Source organism: Pelodiscus sinensis, chromosome 16, assembly GCF_049634645.1.
Source record: "Pelodiscus sinensis isolate JC-2024 chromosome 16, ASM4963464v1, whole genome shotgun sequence".
In the NCBI taxonomy this organism is placed as follows: Eukaryota; Metazoa; Chordata; order Testudines; family Trionychidae; genus Pelodiscus; species Pelodiscus sinensis.
This window is the reverse complement of record NC_134726.1, coordinates 15,000,316-15,026,687: the sequence shown is the minus strand read 5'-3', so window position 1 is coordinate 15,026,687 and position 26,372 is coordinate 15,000,316. Positions and strand designations below refer to the sequence as shown.

At 46.1% G+C, this 26,372-nt stretch overlaps 2 protein-coding genes across 9 annotated transcripts in view; one reads left to right on the top strand and one right to left on the bottom strand.

The window, feature by feature from the left end:
• LOC102457826 (alpha-N-acetylgalactosaminidase-like) overlaps positions 1–15,040 on the bottom strand; it is a 30,351-nt gene extending 15,311 nt beyond the window's left edge. Inside the window, exons 1-6 of one of the 6 annotated variants that reach the window (XM_006134124.4) lie at positions 14,906–15,040; positions 12,047–12,127; positions 8,600–8,632; positions 8,337–8,505; positions 2,107–2,281; positions 524–701 (exon numbers count right to left, since the gene is read on the bottom strand). In XM_006134124.4, coding sequence (XP_006134186.2) covers positions 524–701; positions 2,107–2,281; positions 8,337–8,491 — 508 coding nt within the window. In that variant the 5' untranslated portion in view covers positions 8,492–8,505; positions 8,600–8,632; positions 12,047–12,127; positions 14,906–15,040. Of the gene's footprint in view, positions 1–523; positions 702–2,106; positions 2,282–8,336; positions 8,506–8,595; positions 8,633–12,046; positions 12,128–14,905 lie in introns of all 6 variants that reach the window. The other 5 variants (XM_006134122.4, XM_006134125.4, XM_075899327.1 and 2 more) reach the window with 5 other exon arrangements.
• A 223-nt stretch (positions 15,041–15,263) lies between these two features.
• Positions 15,264–26,372, top strand: part of ZC3H7A (zinc finger CCCH-type containing 7A) — a 67,988-nt gene continuing 56,879 nt past the window's right edge. For 2 of the 3 annotated variants that reach the window (XM_075899325.1, XM_075899323.1), the window contains exons 1-2: positions 15,264–15,405; positions 22,647–22,750. In XM_075899325.1, the coding sequence (XP_075755440.1) occupies positions 22,683–22,750 (68 nt within the window). In that variant the 5' untranslated portion in view covers positions 15,264–15,405; positions 22,647–22,682. Of the gene's footprint in view, positions 15,406–15,646; positions 15,964–22,646; positions 22,751–26,372 lie in introns of those variants that run through there. The other variant, XM_075899324.1, reaches the window with a different exon arrangement.

Here is a 26,372-nt window from a genome sequence, read left to right as displayed (position 1 = left end):
TTGCAATTTGAGGCAAGATACTAGATGGGATGAGCAAACATGACCCATATTTCTATTAAAATGTTATATTGAAAACTTGAAGGGGACTGAGAGAAGAAATGGGCGGGAGTAGAAAGTAGACCCAGAAAGAGAAAGGCATGATCCTCTTGACTTAGCTGAACTTTGAGTGCTCAAGGAATGCAAAACAAAGGCCCTATTTCAAATCTTGTTTCTACTTAAAATGAGCTAAAACTGCATTATGAATGGGATGGGAAGAAGCATCATTCAGATCAAGAACATGAGAGATCACAATTTGATACTGAGCTTTACAAATATCAATGTTTAGTCACACAAAATAAATAGAAATTGTTTGGGGATTAAAAACAGGGATGAAGAGCAAGCCTACTACTTAACAGAAATTGAAGACTGTGCAGGCTTTTTTATGAACCTGAATAATCCAAGTGTAATTAGCTTAATTTATAAACAAAACAAAACTCTTGATCCATCTTTTCCCTTGTTCAAAAGTTAATCCTAAGAAACAAACCTATCGCTTTAACAGATGAGTTGGAATAGCAGCCATCGAGCTTCAGCATATCAACTTCCCATTCTGCAAATGTTTTGGCATCTGTATCAATGGTGTCCAGTGTGGTGCCAGGGTAGCCACTGCAGGTGTAATTACCCAGGTCACTATAAATTCCAAATTTCAGCCCTTTGGAATGAACCTGTAAAGCCAATCAAAGGGATTCTAGTTAATGTATGATTCCAGGTTACTCGTCTTCTAATACCTACAGAATCCCTCTTTCGTTTGTAAAATATCTCCATTACTATTCCACAGTTGGTTTTTTCTTGGCTACTTGCTAGTGAGGTCTCTGCCTATTATGGCAGTGATTTTCTGACAGCCTTTGCATACCAGAGTCCTAAAAAAACGATTGTTGTTCAATAATGGCTGCCTTGTATTCATAGTGAAAAATATAGTTAAAGGTTAATTACTGCTCCTCTTCATGCCTGGATCTCAAAATACTTCAAGAGTTAAGATGTAGGTAAGCATTCTTATATACACTGGGTAGAAACAAAAGAAAACAGTGATTTACCCTAGGTCACACAGTAAGGGGCAGAAGTAAGACTAGAAACCAAGAAGTGTGGGTCCTGGTTCTCTATGTCAGTGGTTACCAACTGCCCGTCTGCAGACTGGTGCTGGTCTGTGAACTGCTGGCTGCCAGGACACAGTGGCTACCGGAGCTCAAGCTGGCTGTTCATGGCGTCTCAGCTCCGGCAGCCATGGTAGCTGATCTTGCCTGGGGCTGGGGCTGGGGCTGGGGTAGGAGGAGGAGCAGGAGGTGCCTCCCTCCCTCTTTTCCCCTCCCACCCAGGTAAGATGGTGGCCTGGCCGGAGCTCCACACTCTCCTCCTCGGCTCTACTCGTGGGGGTGCAAGACACTTGGGGAAGGTGGGCGTGCAAAGGAGGAGGGAGTGCGCGTGCCACCAACGAATGCTCCCCCTGCCCATGCGGCCAGTTTTGGCTGGTGGTGGTGCTAGGGCTGAGGCAATGGCAGGAGGAGGCAGAGCAGGAGGCGCTTCCCCCCCCTCCTTCTTACCAGGTGAGGGCTCTCCCCACCCCTACCCATGGGGGAGTGAAGGAGGAGAGAGCGTGCGCGCCACCAACAGCTGTTCCCCCTGCCTGTGCGGCAGTAACAGCCACATTCCCTAGAGGAGGCAGCCTGGCTCTGGAGAGTGCGAGGGTGGGGTCAAAGGGCACAAGGCGGAGAGGTGGGGATCAAAGGGTGTTAGGCACTGAGGAGCAAGGAATAATGCTGATTAACCCTAAGTGTCCACTGATCGTCATCTATCTGTGCAGGCGCAATGAAAATCCAGTATGTATTTCCCTTAGAGATATGTAAACAATCATTTATACATATTATAATTAAGCCATTCCCTGTCATTTTTTCAGACAAATAGGTTGACGTTTTAGTTGACATTTAACTGAGTTCTGCAGTATATTATGCATATTTTTTCTAATTAGTTTATTTAAATAACTATGTTCACAAGAAAATTCTATTTTTAACACCTACACATGAGATAGCATAGTGAGAAAGTAGTATGTAAGTACATGTATTTTACTTAACTTACATAATCAGCAAGGGCTTTAATACCACTTGGAAACCTGTCTGGGTCTGGCTGAAGCCTACCCTGTGAATCCCTTTCCTTTGCAGACCAGCAATCATCAAGGTTCACATATTCATAACCCAGCTCCTTCCATCCATCTTCTGCCATCTTGTCTGTCATACTTTTGATCAAGTGCTCGCTGGAAACAAACAGAAGATTGCATTAACAAAAGTATTGAAATTCTACATTTTGCTTACTTGTATTTGATTGCAGGGACCTCAGAGTCAGGACAAAAATTTTATATTTCTTTAGAAAAATGGCAATTACACCTAAAAAATACCACCTTATGCCTTGCTGGCTGGCCACTGAGTCATAGGGAAAATGGCTAGTTCCTCCAGCTCCTGAACTTTTCTTTAAAGAAATCTCTTCTAGGTATGTAGTATATTTGTCCCTCCTTAGTCTAAAAGATCTGAAAATCTCAGTCTGTAGTTATGTAGCTAAAATGTAGCTTTATGTAATATAAAGTGCCTCCATGTATCCTGCCAGCCATCCTTTCTGAAAGCAGAAAGGACCTTACCTTACCATTGGTAAAGGTGCACCAGCCAGAATTTTGTATCTGAAGCTGATTCCAAGGCAGGAATAGATTTTTACAGTTTTAAGTTTTAGAATGAGTATTGTGAAATAAGTAAAAGGGATATGATGATTGTTTGCCTTAAATTATAAGTTGATGTTCCTGCTTAAATATTCATATTGTGTCTGTGTAACAAAGAAATCAACCCTGTTGTGTGTGTGTGAGAATGAGGAATGTGTGTGTTAGAAGATAAGTGTGAAGGCCATCACCGGACCAGATGTTCTAGGGAGAAGCCGAGAACAGATGTAAAAGGTCCAGGAGATGTCTGTATACCCCTCTTGAGATGCAGATGAAGGGCAGATTCATGACTCTACAACCATGGTGTCCAACACTCTAGCCAGTAGTCACATACGGCTATTTGGCTGTTTCAGTGTGGCTAGTTAGCTATAGTGGCTACTGCTTCAGAACTGGTTAGAAACCACAGCTCTCAAAGAAGATGCAAACACCTATCAGTTGGGACAAGATAGTTGTGATCAAAACTAGCATGAGGAAACAACAGATAAGGGATGAGAAGAACAACTTAAAACAAGCACTCGTTAAACAGCAATTGATTGTAGCATGAGGGTACGAAACTCACTGATCCCAATGAAGGGAAACTACTATAAAAAGGAGTGGGGGCAGGCAGCAACGCAGAGATGGGACTGGGGGGGGGGGGAGAAAAGGGCTTTTAAGCTGGCTCCCTGCAGCACCAGCTCCTGCCTGCCCCCACCCTGCTGCCAACTCAGGTGGTTCCACGGGAGCCAAAACGCATGGGGAACTGGCTTGAAAGTCAGCTCCTGCCTGTCCTCCTCACCCTTCACACTGCTGCCTCACTATTGGAGGCAGCAGCATGGGAGAGAGGTGGGGCAGATGGATTTGGCGCTTGTGGGGTGCCTGCTTAATGCCAGCTCCTCAGACACTGGCTCTGCTCTAGGGGTGGGGAAAAGTGCATGTAGTTGATAGGATTAACAGATGACCCTAGGCTTATTGGTTAATCATTTACTCTACTATACGCTAACCTTCCTACCCATTACTGCAGCTCCGGATGGAACCCAGAACCGCTCTCGCGGCCCGCTCTCACGGCCGGCCCTCTGTGAGCTGCATGCATGCTCACGGCCCATGCTGTTCTGCTCACAGCCGCCAGTGCACTGTGTCATATCCTGCAGGTGCAGGCCGGGTCTCACACAGCATCCCAGCCTGCATGTGCTAGCAGCTAGCTGCTGAGCCCAGGCCTTGGCAAGGTCTCAGGGGGTGGTGGCGGCTCCGGGACCTGGGAGGGGGACTGGGTTAGAATGAGGAGGGGAAGTGTCTGGCTCTGGGGAGCGGGAAGAAGGGGGGGGTGCGCCTGTCGCTCAGCGTATGCACCTGGAGGGAGACGCACAATGATAGTGGCTCCAGGACCCGAGAATTAGGTTAGATCGGGGGGGGGGGGGTGCCTGGCTCTAGTCTGGGGAAGGAGAGGGGAGGGGAAGAGAGAAGGATGGAGGGGGAAAGAGGGGGTGCGCACGGCATCCCAGTGAGAATGTCATGGCTTTAGCGGCAGCAGCTCTGTCTCTGGGACCCGAGAATTAGATTAGAGCGAGAGAGGGGGATTGGGTTAGAGGGAGGGCGGTGCCTTGCTCCAGGGAGGGGAGGGGGGAATGGTGCCTGGTTCTGGGGAAGGTGAGGGGGATTGGGTTAGAGCAGGAGGGGTGCTGGGGGAGGGGAGAGGAGGGGAAGGGAAGAGCAGCCAGCATGCTTCCTGAGACCCGGGATCCCCAGGTACTGGCCCCAGCTGTCTCTGTCAGCTCCCCCTGGCCAGATTCCCCCATAAGTATCCTTCCCCAGCACCCACAAGCACCCTGCCCCAGCACTCTGTCCCCGGCGCCCACCAGCACAGTTGGGGGCACATTAGTGAGGCTTTCGGGGTTTTGGAAGGGTTGTTTTTTTGCATCTCACTTGTGTTGCCCTGACTGACTTTTCTGTGGGTCAGTCACCCCTGACTCAAAACAGGTTCCCCGCTCCTCTCATAAATAAAGACAACGCTGAAACATTTTGTGTTTGACTTAATATTTTATTTAAAAAAGAAGCCTGGCCAACAAGCCCCCAGTTGGGGCCAAACCCCCATCTCGCCTCAGCATCATAACACTCCTGCACTGCCCCGACCCCAAACCTGAGCCTATCATACACTGGAACTCCCTGTCCCGAGCCTCTCACATCCCCAAACGTCTGCACCTCCAAATCCCCAATCTTCTGCCACAACACTCCTGCACCATCCATACACTGCAAATCTGTGTCCTGAGCCCTTCATACTCCCAGCCTCCCTGCCCTGAGCCTCTCATACACCCCAGCCCAAACTCCTTCACCCTCACAGCCACAAACCTGTGTCTTGCTCAGCACCCCAACAGTCTCCAGCCTGGAGCCCCCTCCCTGAGCCAGCATCTTCTTCTCTACTTCCTCCTGCACCCAAATTCCCTCCCAGAGCTTACACCTCTCTCCCCCACCCCACCGGTACGTGGCTCTTCACACTCTATCCACCCCTATTTTGGCTCTTCGTCTCCAACGGATTGGCCATCCCTGCTTTACTGGGTTGTGGAATGTCAAGCACTGGGTCTCATTGCTGCAGGGGGATCAGGTGACCTGTGTGGGTGCTAAGGCAGGCTATCCGCCTGCACTGAGGTGGCACTGTGCCTCAGATGTGGCCGGCAACAGGCCTGGCTCTTAGGTGTGTGTGTCGGGGAAGAGCGCACTGCCCCTGTCCTGAACACTGGCTCTGCACTCCCACTGGCTGAGAACCTGCTACTGGCTGCTTTTGGGGCACAGCATGGGCTGCAGTGCCAAGAGAAACAGAAAGCCTGCCTTAGCACCCCGGCTACATCCCTGATTGGGAGTCGCTCAAGATAAACCCCTCCTCCTACTGCCATGACTCCCCCTCCCAAAACTGGGGCCACTCCTACACTCCAAAGCTCTCATCCTCAGTCCCACTCCAGAGCTCAAACTCCAGTCAAATTATGTTAGGTTGAGGAAAAAAATGTTTTAAAATCACTGATCTAGGAAGTCTATGAAGGCTTCCACAAGTGAGATTTTAAGATAAAAGGATAAAAATTGGCATGTAAAATAGGGACAATAATATAAACATTTCTTCATAAGAGAATGGGAAAGGGAGAAAACCTTCCTGAATTTTACAAGAATTCTTTGAACAAAAGACTCAGGTCAAAAAAGGGAAAACACATAAAAACACTTTCAGTAAATGGTGTAGGACTAGAATTATTATAAGGTAGCCTCAGGGACAACTGCTATACACCATTCTTCTCCTTGGAGTAGTAAAATAAAACATTTCTTTCATAAATAAGCTCTTTCAAATAAATTGAGAATTTTTTATTCAAAATCTTCTTCCAGTCTACTGTATCTGACTTAATCTGGGTTTATTCTTATCCTAAAATCTTACCTAAATCTATGTAAGCATTTATACTACCTCTATTCCCATGGCATCTCACCACCAGCATTCTGTTGTACTTTAACATGAGAGCTATGTCTACACTGCCCCCGTTTTGCGCAAAAAATATTTAAATGAGGCAAAGTGTGGAATATCGCTGCACCTCATTTGCATAATTAATGAGGCTCCGTTTTTGCACAAGAGGATTTTCTGCAAAAACCCCCTCTAGCGCAAGAGCCATTCTTCCTGAAAAAAATGTGGAAGAACGGCTCTTGTGCAAGAGTAGTGTTTTGCCCAAAAACGGAGCCTCCTTAATTATTCCATGCTTCACCTCATTTGCATATTTTTTGCGCAAAATGGGAGCAGTGTAGGCATAGCACTATAGAAGTGTTACTAAGGAAGCACTACTCTCACAAACATTGTACTAACAGTATATTTGTACCAACACAATGCATTCACTCTTTGTCTTTTTATAGAGACTAATACAGACAAAACCTCAAAAGTTTGTTCAACATTCTCTTATCTCTAGAACAGGGGCCAGCAACTTTTCCTAAGCGGTGTGCCAAGATTTAACCCTCTTGCCCTGGGCCGTGCCACTCTCCTGGGAGGGGGAAGGACTCTCCAGCGTGCACCCGATGGACTCTCTGGGTCAAAGCAAACCTTTCTGCGAACTACCAGTTGCTGATGGAAACTCACTATTAATTATGTAATTCCATCCGAGCCATTTTACTAGTGCTGCAACTGGGGAGAATAGTTTAATTTAAATTGTTAAACATTAATCTCTTCAAATTTTAAATTTCTAATAATATGAGAAATTACAATATTTTACTTCCAATATTTTTGCTGAAAGTAAAATATTATGTCCAATAAAAATGTTTCAATGTTTACTTTATTTATCGCAGGGGTGGGGCTCACTGACCCACAGAATCAGTTGGGGACCACACAAGTGAGAAGCAAAAAAACTCCTCCAAAACCCCCAACTTTCATTGATGTGGCCCTCAACTGAGACACCCCATTCTTCTGGCACTCCAGCCCCATGTGGTGAGGTGAAGGAACAGGGAGGACTGAGGTTCAGGGCTTTCCATAGGCCACATTTATTTTTCTGGGGTTCCAGAGTTAGTGGATTTTGTGGACCGCCCCCCCATTAGGCTCTGGGGTGGGAACGAGAGGTTCAATGTGTGGGACAGGGCTACCAGAGAGTGGAATAGGGATGCAGGATGAAGTGAGGAGCACAGGGTCAGGGGAGTTTGGTAGCAGGAGAGGGTGTGGGGTGGGGGTATGAGAGGGAGTCTGGGGGTGGGAGGGGCTTGGGGGAGTAACACAGAAAAAGTGAGAAGGTGCGAATGCAGCCAAATAGCTTTTTGAGGAGGGAGACAAAGAAGTGGGGAGTAAAGGAAAGTGCAGCTTCTGTAAACTAAAACTGTATCCCCCCTCACAACATCCCTTTGCTCCAACCTCGCTCCTCTTAGTCCCATGATCCCCACCAGCCTGATCCCCTGCCTCACCCCATGCCGCTCAGTGTAACCCCTGTTCCCTCCCATGCTGCCCCCACAGCCTGATTCCCTGCATCACCCCATGCCCCCTCCCATCCTGCGCCCGCATCTTCCTTCACCCCCCCTCCGGCCCCACATCCCTGTACCCCCAGTGCACTCACCAGCGAGCACACTTCCCTGCCAGGACCAGTCCTTTGCTTGTAGGCTGCAGCTCCGAGGCTGGAGCAGGCAAAGTCCATGGCTGGCTCTAGCCCATTTGGGCAAGGGGCTCCCTGACCCCGCACACAGCCTATGGGGAGCAGCTCTGCATGCCGCATGTGCCAGCCACCCACCCCCAGCTCTACAGAGCAGGCCCAGGTCCTGCAGGCAAGAAGCCTGTAGGCAGCAAGGAAGGAGGTGGGTTAATCCTTTAGCTCCTGGGAGCTGCATGCCCAGGCTGGGCAGGGGCAGGCCCAGAAATGTGCATGCACCTCTCCCACCCCCTGCCTCCCAGCAGGAAGCCAGAGCCAGTGCTCCAGCCTGCAGCTGCGCGACTGAGGCTGGAGTCACAGCATAAGCTCCCCGCTGGGGGGGAGGAGGGGTTTGAACGCCCACCCGTGTACCATGGTAAGTCGGCTCACATGCCACTTGTGGCACATGTGCTGGGGGTTGCCAACCCCTGTTCTAGAACAAACTTTGAGAAGTTTCCTAACTTGGTCATAATTAGAACACAGACATTCTTGATCAATTACCTCACCTGATGCAGTTTTCAGGATCAGTTTTGCAATCAGTATTGCATCTAAAATGTTCCCAAGACAGCCAGCCCATTGGTGGCGTCCTCAGTAAACCATTATCTAAAGATGAACAGTAGGCAGCCAATCCAAACAGGATGCTCAGAGGAGGCAGCAACATGATTTACTGGACAGCTATGAAACAAAAGAATGCATCCAATTAATATTTTCACTTTTAGCATATCTGATGTTCAAAAACAGTCCTACAATTTGATTTGATCTTACTTGCGAGGTACTTCTGGGGCTGCTAGCATCCAGGTATCTGAGGACGCAAAAGACATAGAAATTAAAAGGATTTCAAACATGAACAAAGCTAGACATACAGTGGGACATTTCCAAATCTTTGAACAATGACTTATTTGTCTCTTTAATTTTCAATAGAAGATTTGCATCTAAAATCCAGTGATAACTTTGAGAATACATCATCTATCTACTAGAAATGTACACCTGACTGTCTGTGAGTCTGTTCAAGAACTCCTCCTAAACAGTAAGAGCTAGGACCACCAAATTTGGTATGCACCTTCCACTTAACCTAACTTAAAGCATGGTCAGGGTTTGGTTGTGCCAGGAAAATGGGATCTGTCTGGAATGAGATTGTTTTCCATAATGTGGAAACGGAGGGGGGCTGACCGGAGGACAGTGGTATTGCAGAGTGGTCACTGAATGCAACCATACTACCCTCAGGCTATGTCTACACTGGCGTGATCTTGCACCAGAGCTATGCAAATGAGGCTAAGCATGGAATATCACCGAGCCTCATTTGCATATCTAATGAGCAGCCATTTTGCGGAAGAGGCTCTTGTGCAAGAAGAAGCTGTCTACACTGCCCCTTCTTGTGCAAGAAAAACCCTCTTGCACAATGCTGTTACGCTGATTATTTTCAGCAGTGTAGACAGCTCCTTCTTGCGCAAGAGCCTCTTCCGCAAAATGGCCGCTCATTAGATATGCAAATGAGACTCAGTGATATTCCACACTTAGCCTCATTTGCATAGCTGTGGCGCAAGATCGTGCCAGTGTAGACATAGCTTCAGAGTGGCCTGGTGGGGTCGGGGATCACTACGCTGCTAGACACTGGATCAGGTAACTGGCCTCCTGCCTCAAACGCCTCCTATCTCACATCTCCAATGCCCTGCCCTGACTCCTGCAACCCCATACCACTAGCTCCCTGCGCTGAAGGACCTGGGCAATGCTGGATAAGTCTTATAGTTATAAATATAATTCCACACGTCAAAGTTTGAATATTCCTTTTGCCATTTGTTTTCCATAAAAGTGCATATAAAGATTTCATGAATTGCTTTTTTTCCCTACTAGCTTCTTAAAAATATATATCTACATATAACATTTAATTTGGGCTGGTGGATCTCTCTTTCACTTTACCATTCAAAGGCTGACCTGGGGTGATGACTTTACCTTGTACTAAAGATGCAAAAATGCAACTCCTTTGGTGTAAACTACTTTCAGTACCAAATTCATTTTAATGTAAATGACATCAGGCTGCAGAAAAGGATTGGTTACAATATCTCACACTTCTCACCTGGTCCCAGATCTTCACTGCTTTTGCTTTTTCTAGTTTAGCTGTTACGTAATGAAATCCTACTCACAATAGGAATGTTAAGAAGGGTGTAATACTTTAACTATGTAATTGACAAACATTTTGTTGACTACATGATTAATTGATATGGATTAGCATTGCTACCACTCAGTCCCAGCTTGTGTCAGATCCTGGCATCAACCCCTGCTGTGGCTCTGCACTACAAGCCCTTTAAGAGCCGGTACGCAGGCAGACTGGTGCCAGAGCTGCAGCAGGGGTTGATGCCTGGATCTGGCGCAAGCTGGGAATGAGCAAATCTGTTGGCCAGCCCACTAAAAAATGTACTTGCAGAGCTGCAGAAGAGTGGGGAGTGGATGCATGTAACTGATAGTGTTAACCAATAAGCACCCACTTACCGGTTAATCGTTTAGTTGACTACACTATTACATCCCTAACTCACAATGATGTTAGACTTAGGGATGTTAAATTTCGATTAATTAGCTAATTGAGTAGTTGATGGAATTTCCATCGACTACTCGATTAGCTAATAAGGGGAGGTGGGACGCTCGCTATCCTGGCTGCATCTCTGCCTTTTAAATGTAGTAAGTGGCATCTATGGCTCTTAATATATTTAAAAGGCAGAAGTGCAGAGCGGAACATGGGGCGAGCAGGGATTCAAGCAGTCCCCACTCACCCTGTGTTCCAACTACAGCGCCTCTGCCTTTGAAATGTAGGAAAAGGATCTTGGAGGATCATGCTACATTTCAAAGGCAGAGGCACAGCAGTTGGGACCCAGAGCAAGTGGGGACTGCTTCAGTCCTCGCTCACACTGTTTCCCTGCTGTGCTTCAGCCTCCCCACACCTACCCTGCAGAGACAGTGCTGGGGGGAACTGGCTTTTAAGCTGGATTTTCTGCCCCCCTCCCCAGCAGTGGCTCCTGCTCACCCCCACTTGCTGGCTATGTCTAATAGAGGCAGTAAGGGGGGAGGGTAAGTGACTAGTCAAGTCACTACTCAACAACCCAATAAGCAATAAGTCAACTAGTCGCTTACATCCCTAGCTAGAGCACAAATAGAACTATTGTAAAAACAGAGGGATAGTCATGGATAATCCCTGGGACTCTGCTTGTAACAGAACCCTTGCTTTCCTGGCAAAATGGTTGATAAAGAAAAAAATAATTAATTGCAAGGGTAATAGACTTCCTTTACTTCCCAGTGTTGTGTTTCTGTTAGTCTCTGTCTGGTACTATCAAAACTACATTTCAGAATTAATTGGATGAGCACTTAAAAACGATTTTCTTCTCTATGAGGATATTAAAGGTCTTTACACAACAACACGTTACTCCCAATATTCTTGACCAAAATTTTCCTTGCTTCTTTGCTATTGTGGAGTGTGCTAAACTGATTGATTGAAAGGTACAGTAGAACCTCATCGAGTAACGAGCACCAGAATCATAAACTGACCAATCAACCACATATTTCATTCAGAACCGGATGTATGCAACTAGGGAGCAGCAGAGACACCCTCACCACCTTCAAATGCAAATACAGTACAGTACTGTGTTACATTTAAACAAATAAAGGTAAAGACTTTTTTTTAAGATTTGACAAGATAAGGAAACTATTTCAGTGCTTGTTGCATTTAAATTAAGACAGTTATAATAAGTATCATTTTTCTTCTGCATTGTGAAGTTTCAAAGTTGTATCAAGTCATTGTTCAGTTGGAAGTTTTCAATAGAACAACCATTCAGTTACAAACATTCAGAGTTACAGACAGCCTCTATTCCTGAAGTATTTGTAACTTTGAGGTTCTACTTGTAGCTGCATTTCAGTCTGCAGAGTGCTTTGGAAACCTTTTGTATACACATAAAAACATACTACTTTATCAGATAAATATAGCAAAGTTTTATTCATTAATTAGTTACATTGAAGAGCAAGAACTTGTAATAGAAGCAGGCAGATTTCAACTATGTATAGCTGAAACTTCCTCATTTTGTATCAAAAACAATTCATTGCAACATTTTTTCTTAACTGTGAAAGTTACTCATGAACTATAATTACACAAGAAGCAATGTAGATACATCAAAAATAAGAAAAAATATAATTATCCAAACATTAAAGAAAAGTTAATGATCAAATATCTCACCTATATCGAAAGCAGGCAGGCTGACTTATCTGTTCCTGGGGAGATCTTCATTAACAAAAGAAGACACATGTGATCCCTCTTCTTTTAAATGAAGATTTAAAACAAAATTAATTTATACATTTGTCTTCTATAATTTATATTTTTATTTCAGCTAGGTCACTTATCTCCTGTTACTGGGCTGAGCTACATTTAGATTTCCCCCTCTCTTTAAAGGTACAATAGAACATTCCAACAGCTTCCCATCTGACACATTTGCTCTCCTAGGGGGAAGCAGAAGAGGAAATATGTCTTTATCGATCTTGGGGGATTCTACAATATCCATCAGTACAGTATCTAAGTGCATAAGTAGTAAAATATTCTATTGTGCTAGCAAGTTTGTTTGCCCCAACTGTCTCTGAAATGGAAACTATTACTAAGGACAATAATCTAATTCCAGTCCTCATATCTTCATTAATTCTCTTTTATGGCTGCAATTATTTTGGCTTAATTGTATCACTAAGAACTAGGGTCTAAGTCTTAAGAGCTGAATGCTAACCCACTTCTGGAGGAAAGGAAATCCTTAAACACAACTATTGCCCTCATTCACTGGGGTAGTTCAACAAGGTAAATTGGACTATTCAGTGCCTTGCTGTTGTATTCAAAATCATTAAGTAAGGGAATCAGACCAAGGTTCTAATTACTGCTATTTCTGCCCCTTATTTCAGTTTCTTGCCCCCGCACTCTCTTTTCTGTTTCTCTCTCTTCCCTCTTTGTGTCTCCTCCTGTGTGCATTCCCACTCAAAAAGCTCTCATTTTCCATTCCTCCTTGTAGATTTTATTTTCTTCTCCCTTACATGTGCTAAAACAACAAGTAATGAAATAATTCCTACATTTAACCCATCCTAGTTAATTTTAAGCACTGACACACAATGATAGTAATCCTTAAAATAATTGGTTTTAGATGCCTGCACATTCAAAAAACAGTCTTGTGATGGATAATGCTTGTCTGTCCACGCTATCGGATTTTTACTGGTGTATCTATAATGATGGAGTTATGCTAGTGCAACTCTCTTCACTGGGATTACAGCAATATATTAGTGCAGGTGTGGGCAATAAAACAGTAATGGGTACAAGCAAGCATAGCTCTCATTGACTGGGAATGGCAACCCACAGCCAACGGGAGCTATGATCTCCCATGCCTGCGGAGGGAGAGGTAAGTATGATGGAGTGGGGGCCCATCAGGGGCAAACCCTACAGACTGGATGCAGCCTGCAAGCCAGTATTTCCCCATCCCTGTACTGCTGTCAGCCCCAGTTTGTGCTGGTGTTAGATGCCTAGATTAGGGACTTGTAGCACTATGACTATAGTGAAGTGAATTTCCTTAATGCAGAAAGGAACTCAGTTTGCAAGTACAAGATATATCTTTATTATTTGGGATGAGCTTCAGTTGATATGCTTTACTTGCATTTTGATTTTCAAAACAAAATCAGAAATAGGAAGATATAACAGTAGTCATTGGAGTTAGTAGTGATGTGCTATCACACTAGAGTATAACCCTGACCTATTGTATATGTCTGGGGCTACGAAATAAAAAAATATCCTTGCAACATCACAGTTACTACTCTCAGGACCAGAGCCAGTAGTATCAAAGAAGCACTGGCCTAATTAGTGCTCTCAGCACTCTGCTTATTATAATTAACTGCTCAGAGTGTAGGGGAGTGAGATCAAGAAAGAGCAAATGGCATAAAGGGCAAAAAGCATCTCTATTTTTATAATGGACTGCTATAAGGAAGGTGTACAATTTTCTGGCATCCCTCATGCATATTAGTAGCCATTCTTATGGAACCATGTGTAAAATAAAACACAGTTAAAGCTCCAGAAACACAGAAGGGAAAAAAATTACTGACTCAAAAAGAGTAAAACTGGAATTTTAGATTTCCTATACCAGCTCCAACTATTTGTCCATTAAGTCAGACATTCCACACCCAGCAGTTTTCAAAGCAATGCTTCAGAGGATGCAAAATTCCCTTATGGACCAGTCCATTCTACAATGCTATGGAATCCTTTCTGAGTGCAGCAGGCCCAAAAGGTGATGTGAGCTGGTTCAATTGCAAGGGGAGCCAGTGTGTGTGTGTGTGTGTAGTCCTCACTGTACTGCTGTAGGTAACAAGAAAGGGAATCATGCAGGACACTGTCCCAAACCAGTGAGTGTGAGAGCTACTGGCTTTGTAAGATAAAGAACTACACTTTCCCTCACTTTAACCTGTTCACATACAGCTGAGGGTGATCATGTAGGACTATTTGTGAAATGAAGACAGGGCAGGGCAGGCTGCCCAGTTCAAGCCATGGAGTGTCACTAGTGTGGGAGAGGCCAGTTTGATGTTTTTGCCTGCAGCTGTACCTATCTGGCTGCAGGGCTTGTTGTAAATCCAACGTTGTACAGTCGCTGTCCCCAGGACAAAGCACGGCCCATGGCAAAAGGAGCCAGCGCCACTTGGAGGGTGCGATGCGGAGGCCACGTGCCGACCACATTCCGCTCGTGACGGGGGGCAGGCCCGCACTCAGTCTGACGGCACCGTCATGCCGCCCCACGAGGGAACCTCTTCCCCGCTCGCGGAGGTTCAGACAGGGGGGCGTGCAAGCACCATCCCCGTGTTTTCCGGCCTCACCCAGGGTCACGTGATCAAATAGCGCGCGCCCTGTGGGAAACAGCGAGAACCCGCGAAGGCGGAAGGAAATCCTGCGCACGCGCGGTGCTGTTAAACTGCCCAGCGACCGGCTACCCCCCCACATGGCAACAACAGTTTGAGGGTTGGCACCAGGCCGGAAACAGGACCTAGAAGCCGGCCCGCCCAAGCCATAGTAGCCAGTGCTAATTACCGTGCGGACAGCCGGGCCTCCGCCTGCTTTCAGAGAGGGCGTTGTGATAGTGAGCCTGAGCCAATGGGAGGCGCTGAGATTGCTGGCTTCCGCCTATGAGGACTGACGTGTCTCCAGAGTGGCAGTGGAGGGGTCAATCGGAGGTGGAGCTGTTGCCCGCTCCTGCCAGTCAGTCGAAAGAACATGTAGAGCCAATGGGAAGCAAAGAATGTGTCGTCTTCAGCCAATCAAAAGAGTCGGTCCTGTCCTCGGATTGGTGGAGCCAATAGGAGAAGCGGAAATATACTCCCGGCCGCTAATCGGCTGGGGCTGCTCAGTTTGAGGCGGCTGATTATGGCGCTGGCCTCCCATCAGCAGGGGGCGCACGTAGAAGCGGACGAGTTTAATCGGCGCCGCCGCTGAGGCAGGACTGGCGCGGAGAGGGCGGTGTTGTGTTGTTGTCCGGTGATCTCACTGTCCCCCGCCCCCCTTCTCAGCTGCGCCGCCGGACCTGGGAGTAGGTAGGTGGGCTAGGGGGGTACCGATCAGGGCGGGGGTGGCGGCTAGATCCCGCACACCGCCGGGCGGGCTGCCCGTCCCTCCCCGGGGACCGGGGCGCGTCCACTCCTCGCCGCCCCGGTGGGGGCGTCTCTCGGCCCACTTCCCTCGCCAGGCAGGTTGCTCCCACCCCGCAGAGCCGGGTTGGGCGTGTCCCTCCCACCCTCGCGAATGGGGCTACCTGGGCGCCTCCCTCCTCAGCTCGGATTACTCTTCTGGTTGGGGAAGTCCGGTTCTGCTGGGGGGACGTACGCAGGGCTAGTGCCCGGTGCTAAGTACGGGCCAGGACCGTGGCACCGGCTCGGCCGCCTTTGGGTGTGAGCCTGCTACGGGCGTCGTGTGTCCTGAAACCCCTGGCAAGCCCTGGAGAGGCTGGAGGACTCGGTTCGGAATCCCGAGGGAGGTGCTGGAGGACAGGCCGCCCGGCCTATCCCTTCTCCGAGTCTAATTGTGACTTGATAACATTTCAAGAGCCCTTATCCACTCGGTCTGGTCAATTTTAAACAGTGATTTACAGTAAGGTCAGGTGCTACACCTGCTCCCGGGTGCATCTTCTAATGTTTGTGGGTTTATAACGGTTAATTCCTATTGCTTTTAAAATGGTAGTTTTCTATATCTGTTGTGATGAGAGTGAAAGAAGAAAAAATAAACCAGCGAAGGAGGGAAGTTGACTATAAAAAACTAATTATTCAGAGCCTAATTCTGTACACAGTATTAAAACAGTATTTTAATCTTCAGATACATATCAAACAGTAGTAATGAACACAGTGACTGGTGTTACACACTCAGTGTGGCATGAGTCACCTTTTCCTTTAGTATATGATTTTCTTTTCTGTATGTTACAAATGATTTAATTTTTTTCCAGATGGCCCAGATTAGTTTCTACAAAGTTAAGAAAAACACCTTAATATATGCAAAGTGCTATCACATTTATAAATTGAGCATATCACATTTATAAATTGAGCAATCAAGATAAATGTGAAATTTTTTAAATCCTTCATTTGTAGTAAATATTACTTGGAAAGTAGTTGCCCAATAAGTAAATAAAATAGGGACATGATTTTATATTTGATGGAGTCTCTGCCACAACTACTACTCCTGTGTATTTATAGTCTTTATCTGCCAAAACAACAAGGATATCTGTGGTAATGAACAGATTTATTAGGGCATGTCAAGGCTCCTTCCTCACTCTAGCATGATAAATGCAGAAGTGGGGGCCTGCAAAAGTACCCCAAAACCATATCTTTCCAGGCTTTGGTATAAAACTTCCCCCCAAAATCTTAAAAACCTAGATTTTGGGAATAAAATCTGCTGTCACCACCCAAGTAATGATGAGAACTCAGGAGGGAGATCACTTGAGAAATCTCACCCTTAAAGTGAAAACCAGGACACCCATATTAACCGATACCGAGTTAATAAAAGAAAAGAGAACTTTTATTATCATCACAATATTCCTGTTGCTAGCATAATAACTAGATGGATGAGTCACAAATTAATAAACTCATGGAGGAACTCCACCATGGACCAAGACTTAATTTCAAAGGAGAGCAAAACCCATTTTTAAAAATGCACAGACATCAGATCCCATTTCCTAAACAATAAAACCTAACGGATTTATCTAAATCTTACCCAACTTGCACATAGTGAAGAGTCTTTTACTGGAGGGAGATATTTTGTCTGACCCCCTCACTAGCTGCAGAGCAGCTGCCCCAGAGACAAAGGAGGGAGAAACCAAAAATTCCTTTGTCCCAGTTTGAAATTCCTACCTGCATTCCTATTGGCCAACTCCACCTGGCTTAGGTATAGTTAGCCCCTTAGTCCCCAGGCTGCTGGCTAACCCTCATGATCATGACAGGGCATAAGCTTTCCTGGGCAAAATCTACTTAATCGGATAACTGGAGAAGAAATTACAGAGGCAAATGTGAATCTCCCCTAAAGTACAACTGAAAAGGAAGTGACTTGTCAAGTGTAGGACCAGACACATTGTTAATTGTAGGAATCACATTTAATTAGCTGTGTTATCTTGGTGAAACTTCTATCAATATGGTTTCCTTTATTGATACTTGTTTTTTCTAAATAAATATTTTAAGCATCTTCCTTTATTAAAAACAAATCTCAACTCCTATCCCTCTAAAACAGCCTGAAGTTCTTGGGGGTGAGAGGGAACGTTGCAGTATTACTATCTTCTGTTTTAATTTTCCAAAGAAGTATTAAAAATAATGGGGGAGGTGTGACAGCTAAAGCAAAACAAAACCTGCTTAGTGCTTGCTCAGTCATGAGTGGGAAGAAGCTAAACATGCTGTTACAAAATGATGCTGATATATAACTTTGAAAACTAGTGGGTTAGTCAGTGGTTGACCTTTAGCTTATTTTTTGTTTTGCTTTAGATGTGTTGACTCAAACACAGTTCTGTTTAGTTTCAATTTACGTAGAAACTCTTGCAAACATAGTAGGGGAGTTAAGATCAGTGTTCACTCTAACACAGTGTTTCTCAGTGTGGTCTGTAGATGCACTGTGAGAAACCTGCTAACTGGCTGCTCCAGTTCGTTTTATTTACTGGTTCCACAGCCACTGAGCCTTGCAGCTCCCATTAGCTCCGGTTCGCCGTTTGCAGCCAAGGGGAGCTGTGGAAAGTGGTGTGGACCTGGCCACTTTGAGAAACACTGCTCTAACATTTTCAGTCATTAGGTGAGTTGAATTTTCTTATGTGGAACACCAGTACTGAGATTGTTTGGATGTGCACCACTAGTACCAACAAAAAAAATCTCTCTCTATATCTATGGATGTGCACCACTAGTACCAACAAAAAAAATCTCTATATATGTAAAACTGTTTATCATATATATAGTAGCCCAATGTCTGTGACTCTGTAGCGCTGTAGCATTACGTGTTGCCTCCCACCGTGGAGCTTGGCTGACTTCTGCGCTGCTCAGCCAGGCCGCCGCGGGGGAGCAAGTGGCTATTTGGGCCCCACGGACCCCGTGAAGCACTCCCGTGTATGTCACCGCCCCACCCCACTTTGTACCGTCCTTCTCCTCCCGCTGTGGCGCTTGGCTGAGTTCTGCGCCGCTCAGCCGGGCCGCCGTGGGGGAGCAAGTGGCTGTTTGGGCTCCCCCGTGGCGGCCTGGCTGAGCGGTGTACAACTCAGCCGAGCGCCACGGCGGGAGGCGAAGGGGGGTGGGGCAGTGACGTACACAGCCAGCCCCTTCGTCCCCTCCTCCCCCCAGGCCGTGAACAGACCCTGGCTGGGGGGAGGGCAGGGGAATGAGGGGGAGGCGGAGGACAACTGGGATGCTGCAGGATCAATGCTGGGGTGGAGGGAAATGGTGCAGGGGGGCAGCTGGAGCCCATAGGCAGCTGCTCAGCCAGGCTGCTGTGCGGGAGTAAGTGGTGCAAACAGCCGTTTGGGCTCCGCACTCCCCATGCAGGAGCGGGAGGAGAAGAGAAAGAGAGTGAGAGGCAGGAGATGGAGGAGAGCTGAGAGAGGGGCAGGCAGGAGGAGGAGGGGGGAGAGAGAAAGACGAAGCGAGAGACCGGAGGCTCAGGAGAGAAGACTGAGATAGAAAGGGAATAGGATGTGGAGGAGAGACCTGAAAATCCCATTTTATAACGGGCTAATTGGCTAGTTAGGGATGTTTATAGTCATTTAAATGAACAGAGGCATCAAGGGGAAGGTAGGAGTTGGTGCTCATGGGTAGCTGGCTTTTAAACCGGCTCCTTGCGTGTGCTGGTTACAGCAGAGCTGCTCCCTCCACACCCCCGCCTCTGCTGCCTCCTACAGAGGCAGCAGCGCTGGGAGCAGGCAAGGAGCCTGTACTCAGTTCCCCTGAGCACCAGATCCTGTGGAGGATGAAGGGAGCAGATGGGAGCTGTATCAGAGGCAGCACTGTGGGAGGGAGGAAGAGGCGGGAGCCGATATGCTGTTCGCATGTGCCAAAGCCAGGAGTGCACTGACCTTTGGTTCTGGCCCTGCCCTTGAGGGAGCATTTTTAGTAACAATGTAATTGCTAAAAATTGTTGCAGCTATACGATTACTAAAATTAATTATATCGAACAAAAATACTGTTTATAGGTATGGAAGAAAAATATTATAATAGAGGATAATTAGGAAGGAGAATTGCTTAAGATGTTTGTTTAATATGAAATCAAATAAAAAGAAAATAATGCTACCTTTAAAGTAACTGTACTTTGTCATCCTTTCTAACAACTTAAACTAGTAAACACACCAAAATGGGGTATACTGAAAATGGCTATATAAATAAATCGAAGACATGGCTGTTAAATAAAAGCATAAAAAATATGTGCAGAGCCCCAATTTAACAACCTACTCCCACAGGCCACTAAATCGTCAGAAACTCCACTAAAGCTACTTTCAAAAAATAAAACATCTGCAGAATTTTGCAGTTCACAAAACTATCCCTCTTGCATACATATTATCTGCACATAAGCTCAGCTCTAAGATGCTAAACAAATCTAAGTAAATGAGAAACAGTCATGCTTTCCTTGCAATTGTTAATGCAATATTTACTGGAACTGGAAAGGAGAGTAAAAGGCATTCACTCAGTCTTACAAAGTTTTTCTGGGATGTCAGCTCTTGATAGTGCACAAACTTTCCCTGCTAATACTAAGTGAAAAAAATTTTGGTCTAGAACTTCAGAGGCTTCACCGTTTTGTGTTTGCTCTGTAAGTCTAACAGTGGAAAATAGCAGGGTGCCGCAGTATTCTTTCCCTCATTATATTTTTCCTGGCATAATCTTTTAACTATGTCAAAACTATATTGGTTGGTAACTATGTTGGTTGGTAATTTGTACCACTTCCTCCTCATTCCAGATTCAACAAAAAAAAAAAAAATGGAAGGTGTACTTGAACTAAACTCCCTCTGATGCATTAATGAAATGGGGTGCTGGGGAAACCGCCATCTCCTAGCATGACCCACCTGAAATTTTGGCACCTCCCCATGCAGCCTGCTTTTATTGCCCCCGCCTCGGAGAGAGTCCTGTGTCTTTCCTGTGCTTTGGCAGCTGCAGCCTAGCTAGTCTGTAAGGTGTAAGAATTATTCCCATTTTAAATATGCCTACAGCATAGCACAGAGTTGAAAAAGTTCTTGGATGAAAGGCATTAGAAAAACGCATGGTATGAACAGTAAATGCTTTAAGGTTACTTCTAGAATTTAAATGAAAAGTTGCTCATCTGGAAAATCTACCTTTTGGCTGAAGTATCTTAGTAGGGAGATTCCTCAGCCTACAGGTGTGTGTGTGTGTGTGTGTGTTTGTTTTTGTTTTTAAATTTTGAACAAAGTCTCTTCACCTGTGCCAAGGTTTGGTTTATAGCTTGAGCAGGATAATGGTCAAAAGTGCATAAATGTCAGCTGACTTTTATTTAGGACTGTTGCTATTTTTGAGAACTTCATCAGAGAACAAAATGTTACTCTTGGTTGCTTCCTCATTTTTCTGAACAGTCAACATCTGTTTAGAATAGGAATCCATTTCAGTAGTCTTCATTTTCTATAGAATAAATCTTTAAATGTCAGTGTGGACAGTTAGAGGCTTTGAGATAAAAGCTTTGAATTGTCTCTAAATTTTTCAATTGAACAGATTGTTAGAGCTCCACTAATACATTTACCCAGTGTTGCTCTGGTCCTTAACTCACTTAAATGGGAAAAAAAATTAAATCATTGCGTTGGGGTGGGGTTGGGGATGAGGGGTTCAGTATGTAGGCTTCCCTGAGGAGAGAGGATTACCCCAGGCCTCTCTCACTGCAGCACCTTGAAGCTGGGTGAGAAGTGTCTCTACATGGCTGCTGCAGCTACAGCAGGCACAGACTGAGGAGGAGTGCATGTCCATCAGCTGGGGCAGGTCCAGGTTTGTCTGCCCCTGCAGTCTCCAGACATACTGAAGAATGGAGTACACTGCATTTTCCCCTCATTCCCTGAGGAAGGGGAACAGCTAGCAACGTTCCCGTATTTTTAGGAAGGGGGTGCTGCAGCCTCTTTACCTTGAAGGGTGCCTGGAGGATAGGAGGCTTGGGACTGTGGCTATCACTTGCTTGGTGATCAGTGTTGCTTGTAAGGTTAGTGTTTAGGCGGCCACCCAGGAGAGATTGAAATGCTGCGCAGCTGATTAGCAGAGTGCCCACAGCAGGCAGCATGTGTTTCTACTGGTGGTGTACACCCTCACTTGCCTCAATGCACATAACAAAATTTATTCTGCATGTGGGTAGAAAAAATTAGAGGGAAAAAATTAGCTGGTGATACTCTCTCTCTTTTCTATATGGTTTTGTGTGTCCCTATATGATCTGGGGGTGGGTGGGGAGCAGCAGCCAAACCTTACACAACCAAACCTTTACCTTGCATTAAGTTATGATAGGAGAAAGCTGTATATGGTATTTGGGAGGAGTTCTTGAACAGACAAACTTGCTCTGTCATCGACAGACACTCTCTCAAATATATAGTAAATGGTAGTCTTATTGGCCGAGTCTGGGAAGGTTGCTCTTATCAGACCAGTGGTCCATCTAGCCCAGTATCCTGTCTTACAGTGGACAGTGCCAAAATTGAATAGAAACGGACAATTATTGTGTGCTCGAGGGATGTAAATATACCTAAAACAGGGCTACTCAACTTTGGAAGCCTTGGGGCCACAATGATACTCGCAGCACATGCTGAGGGCTGCAACTTAAGTGTGGTTGCATATACATGCAAATATATATGCAAATAGCTTTTCACACTGATGTACATGATAAAAGCACTTCCACAATTGCGGCGCTCCTGGCACCACCTCCGTGAAGGCTAGGAATGCCAGCACCCTCTACCCATCTGTTCCAGCCAGCCTGTCCACTTCCATCTTTCAGTGATCATCCCTCCTGGGAGATGCCTCATCATTGTGGAGCATGTACCCAGCGGAGGCCATGTTCAAAGGATCCTACCTGTGGGCTCCATGTTGAGCCCCATGTAAACCCAAACTGCATTGTGAGACACAAATAAATGGACTGCGGGCCGCATGCGGCCCCCGCATGTTTAGTGGCCCTACCTTAAAATGTCAACTGGTTAAACAATATTTTAATAATTGCCTGTGGGGCGGGCAGTGGCACTCCTCTGGTCTGGCTTGGGGTCCTCCTGTGGGGCCTGGAGTAAGACTAGAACCTTTTGGTATAGAGGTAAATACGCTAGCAAGTGGAGCATATTAAAAGCCTTTCTTTGTTCTTTCAGAAATCGTAGAATTAAAAAGTGGATGTGCGGGGTAACATGTCCAGTGTGCTTGAAGACAGAAGTATCAGACAGCAGGAGATCAAGAAGGGATTGCGATTTATACAGTAAGATCTTATGACAGATGTTCTTACAGTGTGTGTATGTGTGTGCGATCCTACTTAGTGTGGTTAATCTTTTATTTATATGGTCTCTTTTTAAAGAGTGAGATACGGATGAGCAGTTGGTCAATTCAGACTTCGTTATATTTGCACATTTAAACATACTGTCGAAGCAAAAACACGCTTCTTTGTGTTTAGGCAGCTAACAAACAGCTTTATTAATTAATAAAGCACAGCATGAGCTAAACGTGGTTACGGCAGAGCCGGGCCCAGTAAGGCTGCTAATACAATCAATTTTAGTATCTTTATACCTTTAGCTAAACAGTCTGACGTCAGGGCATTTAATTACAGAAATCCTCAATTAAATTTGGAAAAACAAAGCTTTATCAACAAGATGGCGGACAGGTATGAGGGAGTACATCTCCTGTCCCAACCAGCCCAATTAACACATACTAATAGCCTATCCTGTAGGCCTCTTCTCACGGGGTGACAGAAAGTTCACTCTGGTCTATGTGCTTGAGAGAAAAGCTGAAATGGGTTCTGATATACAAGATGGCTTCTAGCTAAATATGAAAATGGTTTCTACAGCTTTTACAACTCCCCCCTTTTAGCCTTTTAAAGGCTAACCTTGAAACTATTTTATACCTCCATTTTTCATTAAAGTATTTATGTACATTTTTTGTTCTTTTTTCTGCTTATTCTATTTTAACATTATGTACAATACTCTAGTTTTAAATGCTTAGGAGCTCCAAACTGACCCTTCTATTTGCTTTAACACAAATGGGAGGTATATCTCCAGTTTTCATATGGCTTCTGGTATCATTGGGGTAAGCTTGGTGCAGTGCTCTGTCTGAAAAGCAAAGACTGTTACTTGAAAAACCAGCTGCTCAATATGGGGAGAGAAAACCACACCTATATGTTTTGGGGAAGCTATAGAGCCGTGGTCGCCAACCAGTAGATCGTGAGCTACCGGTAGATCTCAGGGGTTCTAAGAGTAGCTCTTGAGCCCCTCTCTGAACTGTGCATCTGCGCAGTACATTTACATTAGATTTCCTCATTCGAGGAGCAGCTACTCACTGAGCAACAGCACAGGCAGCTGGCCATGGCGCTCAGCCAGGGTGCACCACGCTCCACGTGGGCTGGTGCAGAGGAGAAACTGCCTGGCCTGCTGGCTGTGGTGTTCAGCCCAGAGGAGGCTGAACCGCGCTCCAGCTGATTGGGTGGCTTCCCCTCTGCGCCTGCCTACGTGGAGCTTGGTGGCACCATGGCCAGCTGGCCGGGCAGCTGCTTTTCTTCGCTCCAGCCCGGCTGCCCTGCGGTTAGTCCGGAGAGAGCGCGGGTCGGAGGCTTCCCTCCATGGCTGGTGTAGGGAACTCCCTGCCCCCAACCTTGTTCCCTCTCCTCTGCCCCAAACTTGTTCCCCACCCTCCTTGCCCCCCGACCCCGCTGCAGAAACCTGCCCCCCCTGCAGAAACTTTTCCCCCAGCACCCTGCCCCCCCCGCGGAAACCAGTTCCTTCTGGCACCCTGTCTCCTACTACAGAAACCTGTCCCCCTGCTCCCCTCTGCAGAAACCTGTCCCCCCCCCCCCCAGCACCCTGTCCCCTGATGCAGAAACCTGTCCTGGCACCCTGCTGCCTCTCCCCTGCCTCCACTGGCACCCTGTTCCCTGCTCCAGAACCCACTAGCACTGCTCCCCAGTACTGTGTCCCCTGCTCCCAAATGACTTTTCTATGGGTCAGTGACCCCTGACTCAAGGCAGGTTCCCTGCCATTCTCATAAATAAAGACAATGCAGAAACTTTTTGTGTTTAACATAGTATTCTATTTAAAAATGAAGCCTGGCCAACACACCCCCAATTGGGGCAAAGCCCCCATCTGGCCACAACCACTCCTGCATTCCCCCTTCCCCAGACCCTAGATCTGAGCCTATCAAACACTGGAACCTCATGCCCTCAGCCCCTCACATACCCAACCCAAATTCCTGCACCCTCACGTCCGTGAGCCTGTGGCTTGCTTAGTATCCCAACACTGCCCAGCCTGGAGCCCCCTCCCCGAGCCAGTGTCCCCTTCTCCACCTCCTCCTGCATCCAGATTTACTTCCAGAGCTTTCACCTCTCACCCATTCCCACACCCAAATCCCTCATTCCCACCCCAGAGCCTACACATCCTGTCTCAACACAGCAAGGGTCCAGCTAGACTGCAGGAGTTTTTCAGGATTCTGGAGATATCCCAGAAAAATTCTTCTGCATCCAGGGTTGTGTTTGTTCTTCCGCTTTTTTAGTGGAAGAACAAACAGGCTCTTTTGGTCACCCCTATATTCCTCTTTCCACAAGGAATAAGGTGGCTTCCAAAAGAAGGGTTTTTTTTTTCTGACATTTGGTCCAGTGTAGACAGGCCAAATGTTGGAAAAACCTCTTCCTACAGAAGAATAAAAAAAAATAAGCAGCAGTATAAGGATTGGGGATAGCAAGTGATAGAGAGGAGGAGAATAGAGGGGGCGGGGCGGTAGATCTTGGCTTGGTCTGTCATTTAAAAAGTGATCTTGGGTGTAAAAAGGTTGGAGACCACTGCTATAGAGGTAGTCAGGTAGTGCAGGAAATCAAAAGTGTGCTCCAGAGGAACTCAGAGGGCTAATTGCAGTAACATTTACTGACCTTGAATGTAGAATAAACTTAAAAAACAACAAATGGTCTGGTTGCATTTATAGACTAACAAAACATGTAGATGGTATCATGAGCTTTTGTGGGCATAGCCCACTTCTTTAAATGAAGTACAGAGTAACTCGGCTACCCTCTGCAGCTTCTTGAATGTAGAGTACATTGTCTGTCTATGTGCCTAACAGCCCTTTTAATGTAATAATGGAGGAGGAAATGGTGTAGGCCTGTGTGTTTCCTTCATAAACAACCCCTGCTCTGAGCAGTGTATTTGCCTACTCCAGCATGGAAATGGAGTGGGAGAAGGGGCCGTGGAGAGCAGAAGACTCCCAAGGCCTCCTCTTTTATTGTCCCAACATAAGTAGTTAAAAAAGACTGCTGGGATGAAGAATACCTCTTGAAACTTCAGTGGGAGGAATGAGTTGCTTCAACATTGAAGACTTGTTTTCTTGCAGTTGGCCCACTGAGATCTTTTGTCCACACCCAGTTATTTCTTATTTTCAGGGGAAGGGAAATTATTCCCTTACCCATTTATAGGCTGCCCCAGATTCTTGTTGTAACAAAAGTATGTGATCCTTTCTGTGTTCCTTTGCCTCCAATTATTGCTTGGTTATTGCAGTTAGAAGCAGAAATGGTCTCATCTCTCTTAAAGCAGCTAGTGCTGTTTTAGGAACTGGATCAGTTGTTATCCATCCTCTGCTGACGTTCGGAATGTCTCTGATCAGGGTGTCAGAGTTCTATGCTGACAGAATTACAAAAATAGGAAGGGGTCATTTAGGGCCCCCAAACATTTTTTTCTTTTTCTCTGTCCCCCTCACCCATGTATGTAGGGATGCATTTTCAAAGAGAACTTTAAGTTTGCTAAGTCAAGCACTTGGAAGTTAGGGAATGCCAGAAGTAAGGCTGACCATGCATTGTTTTTTGTAGGATCCATGCCTCATTACTGTACAAAATGGATGGTGCTTAGGGAATT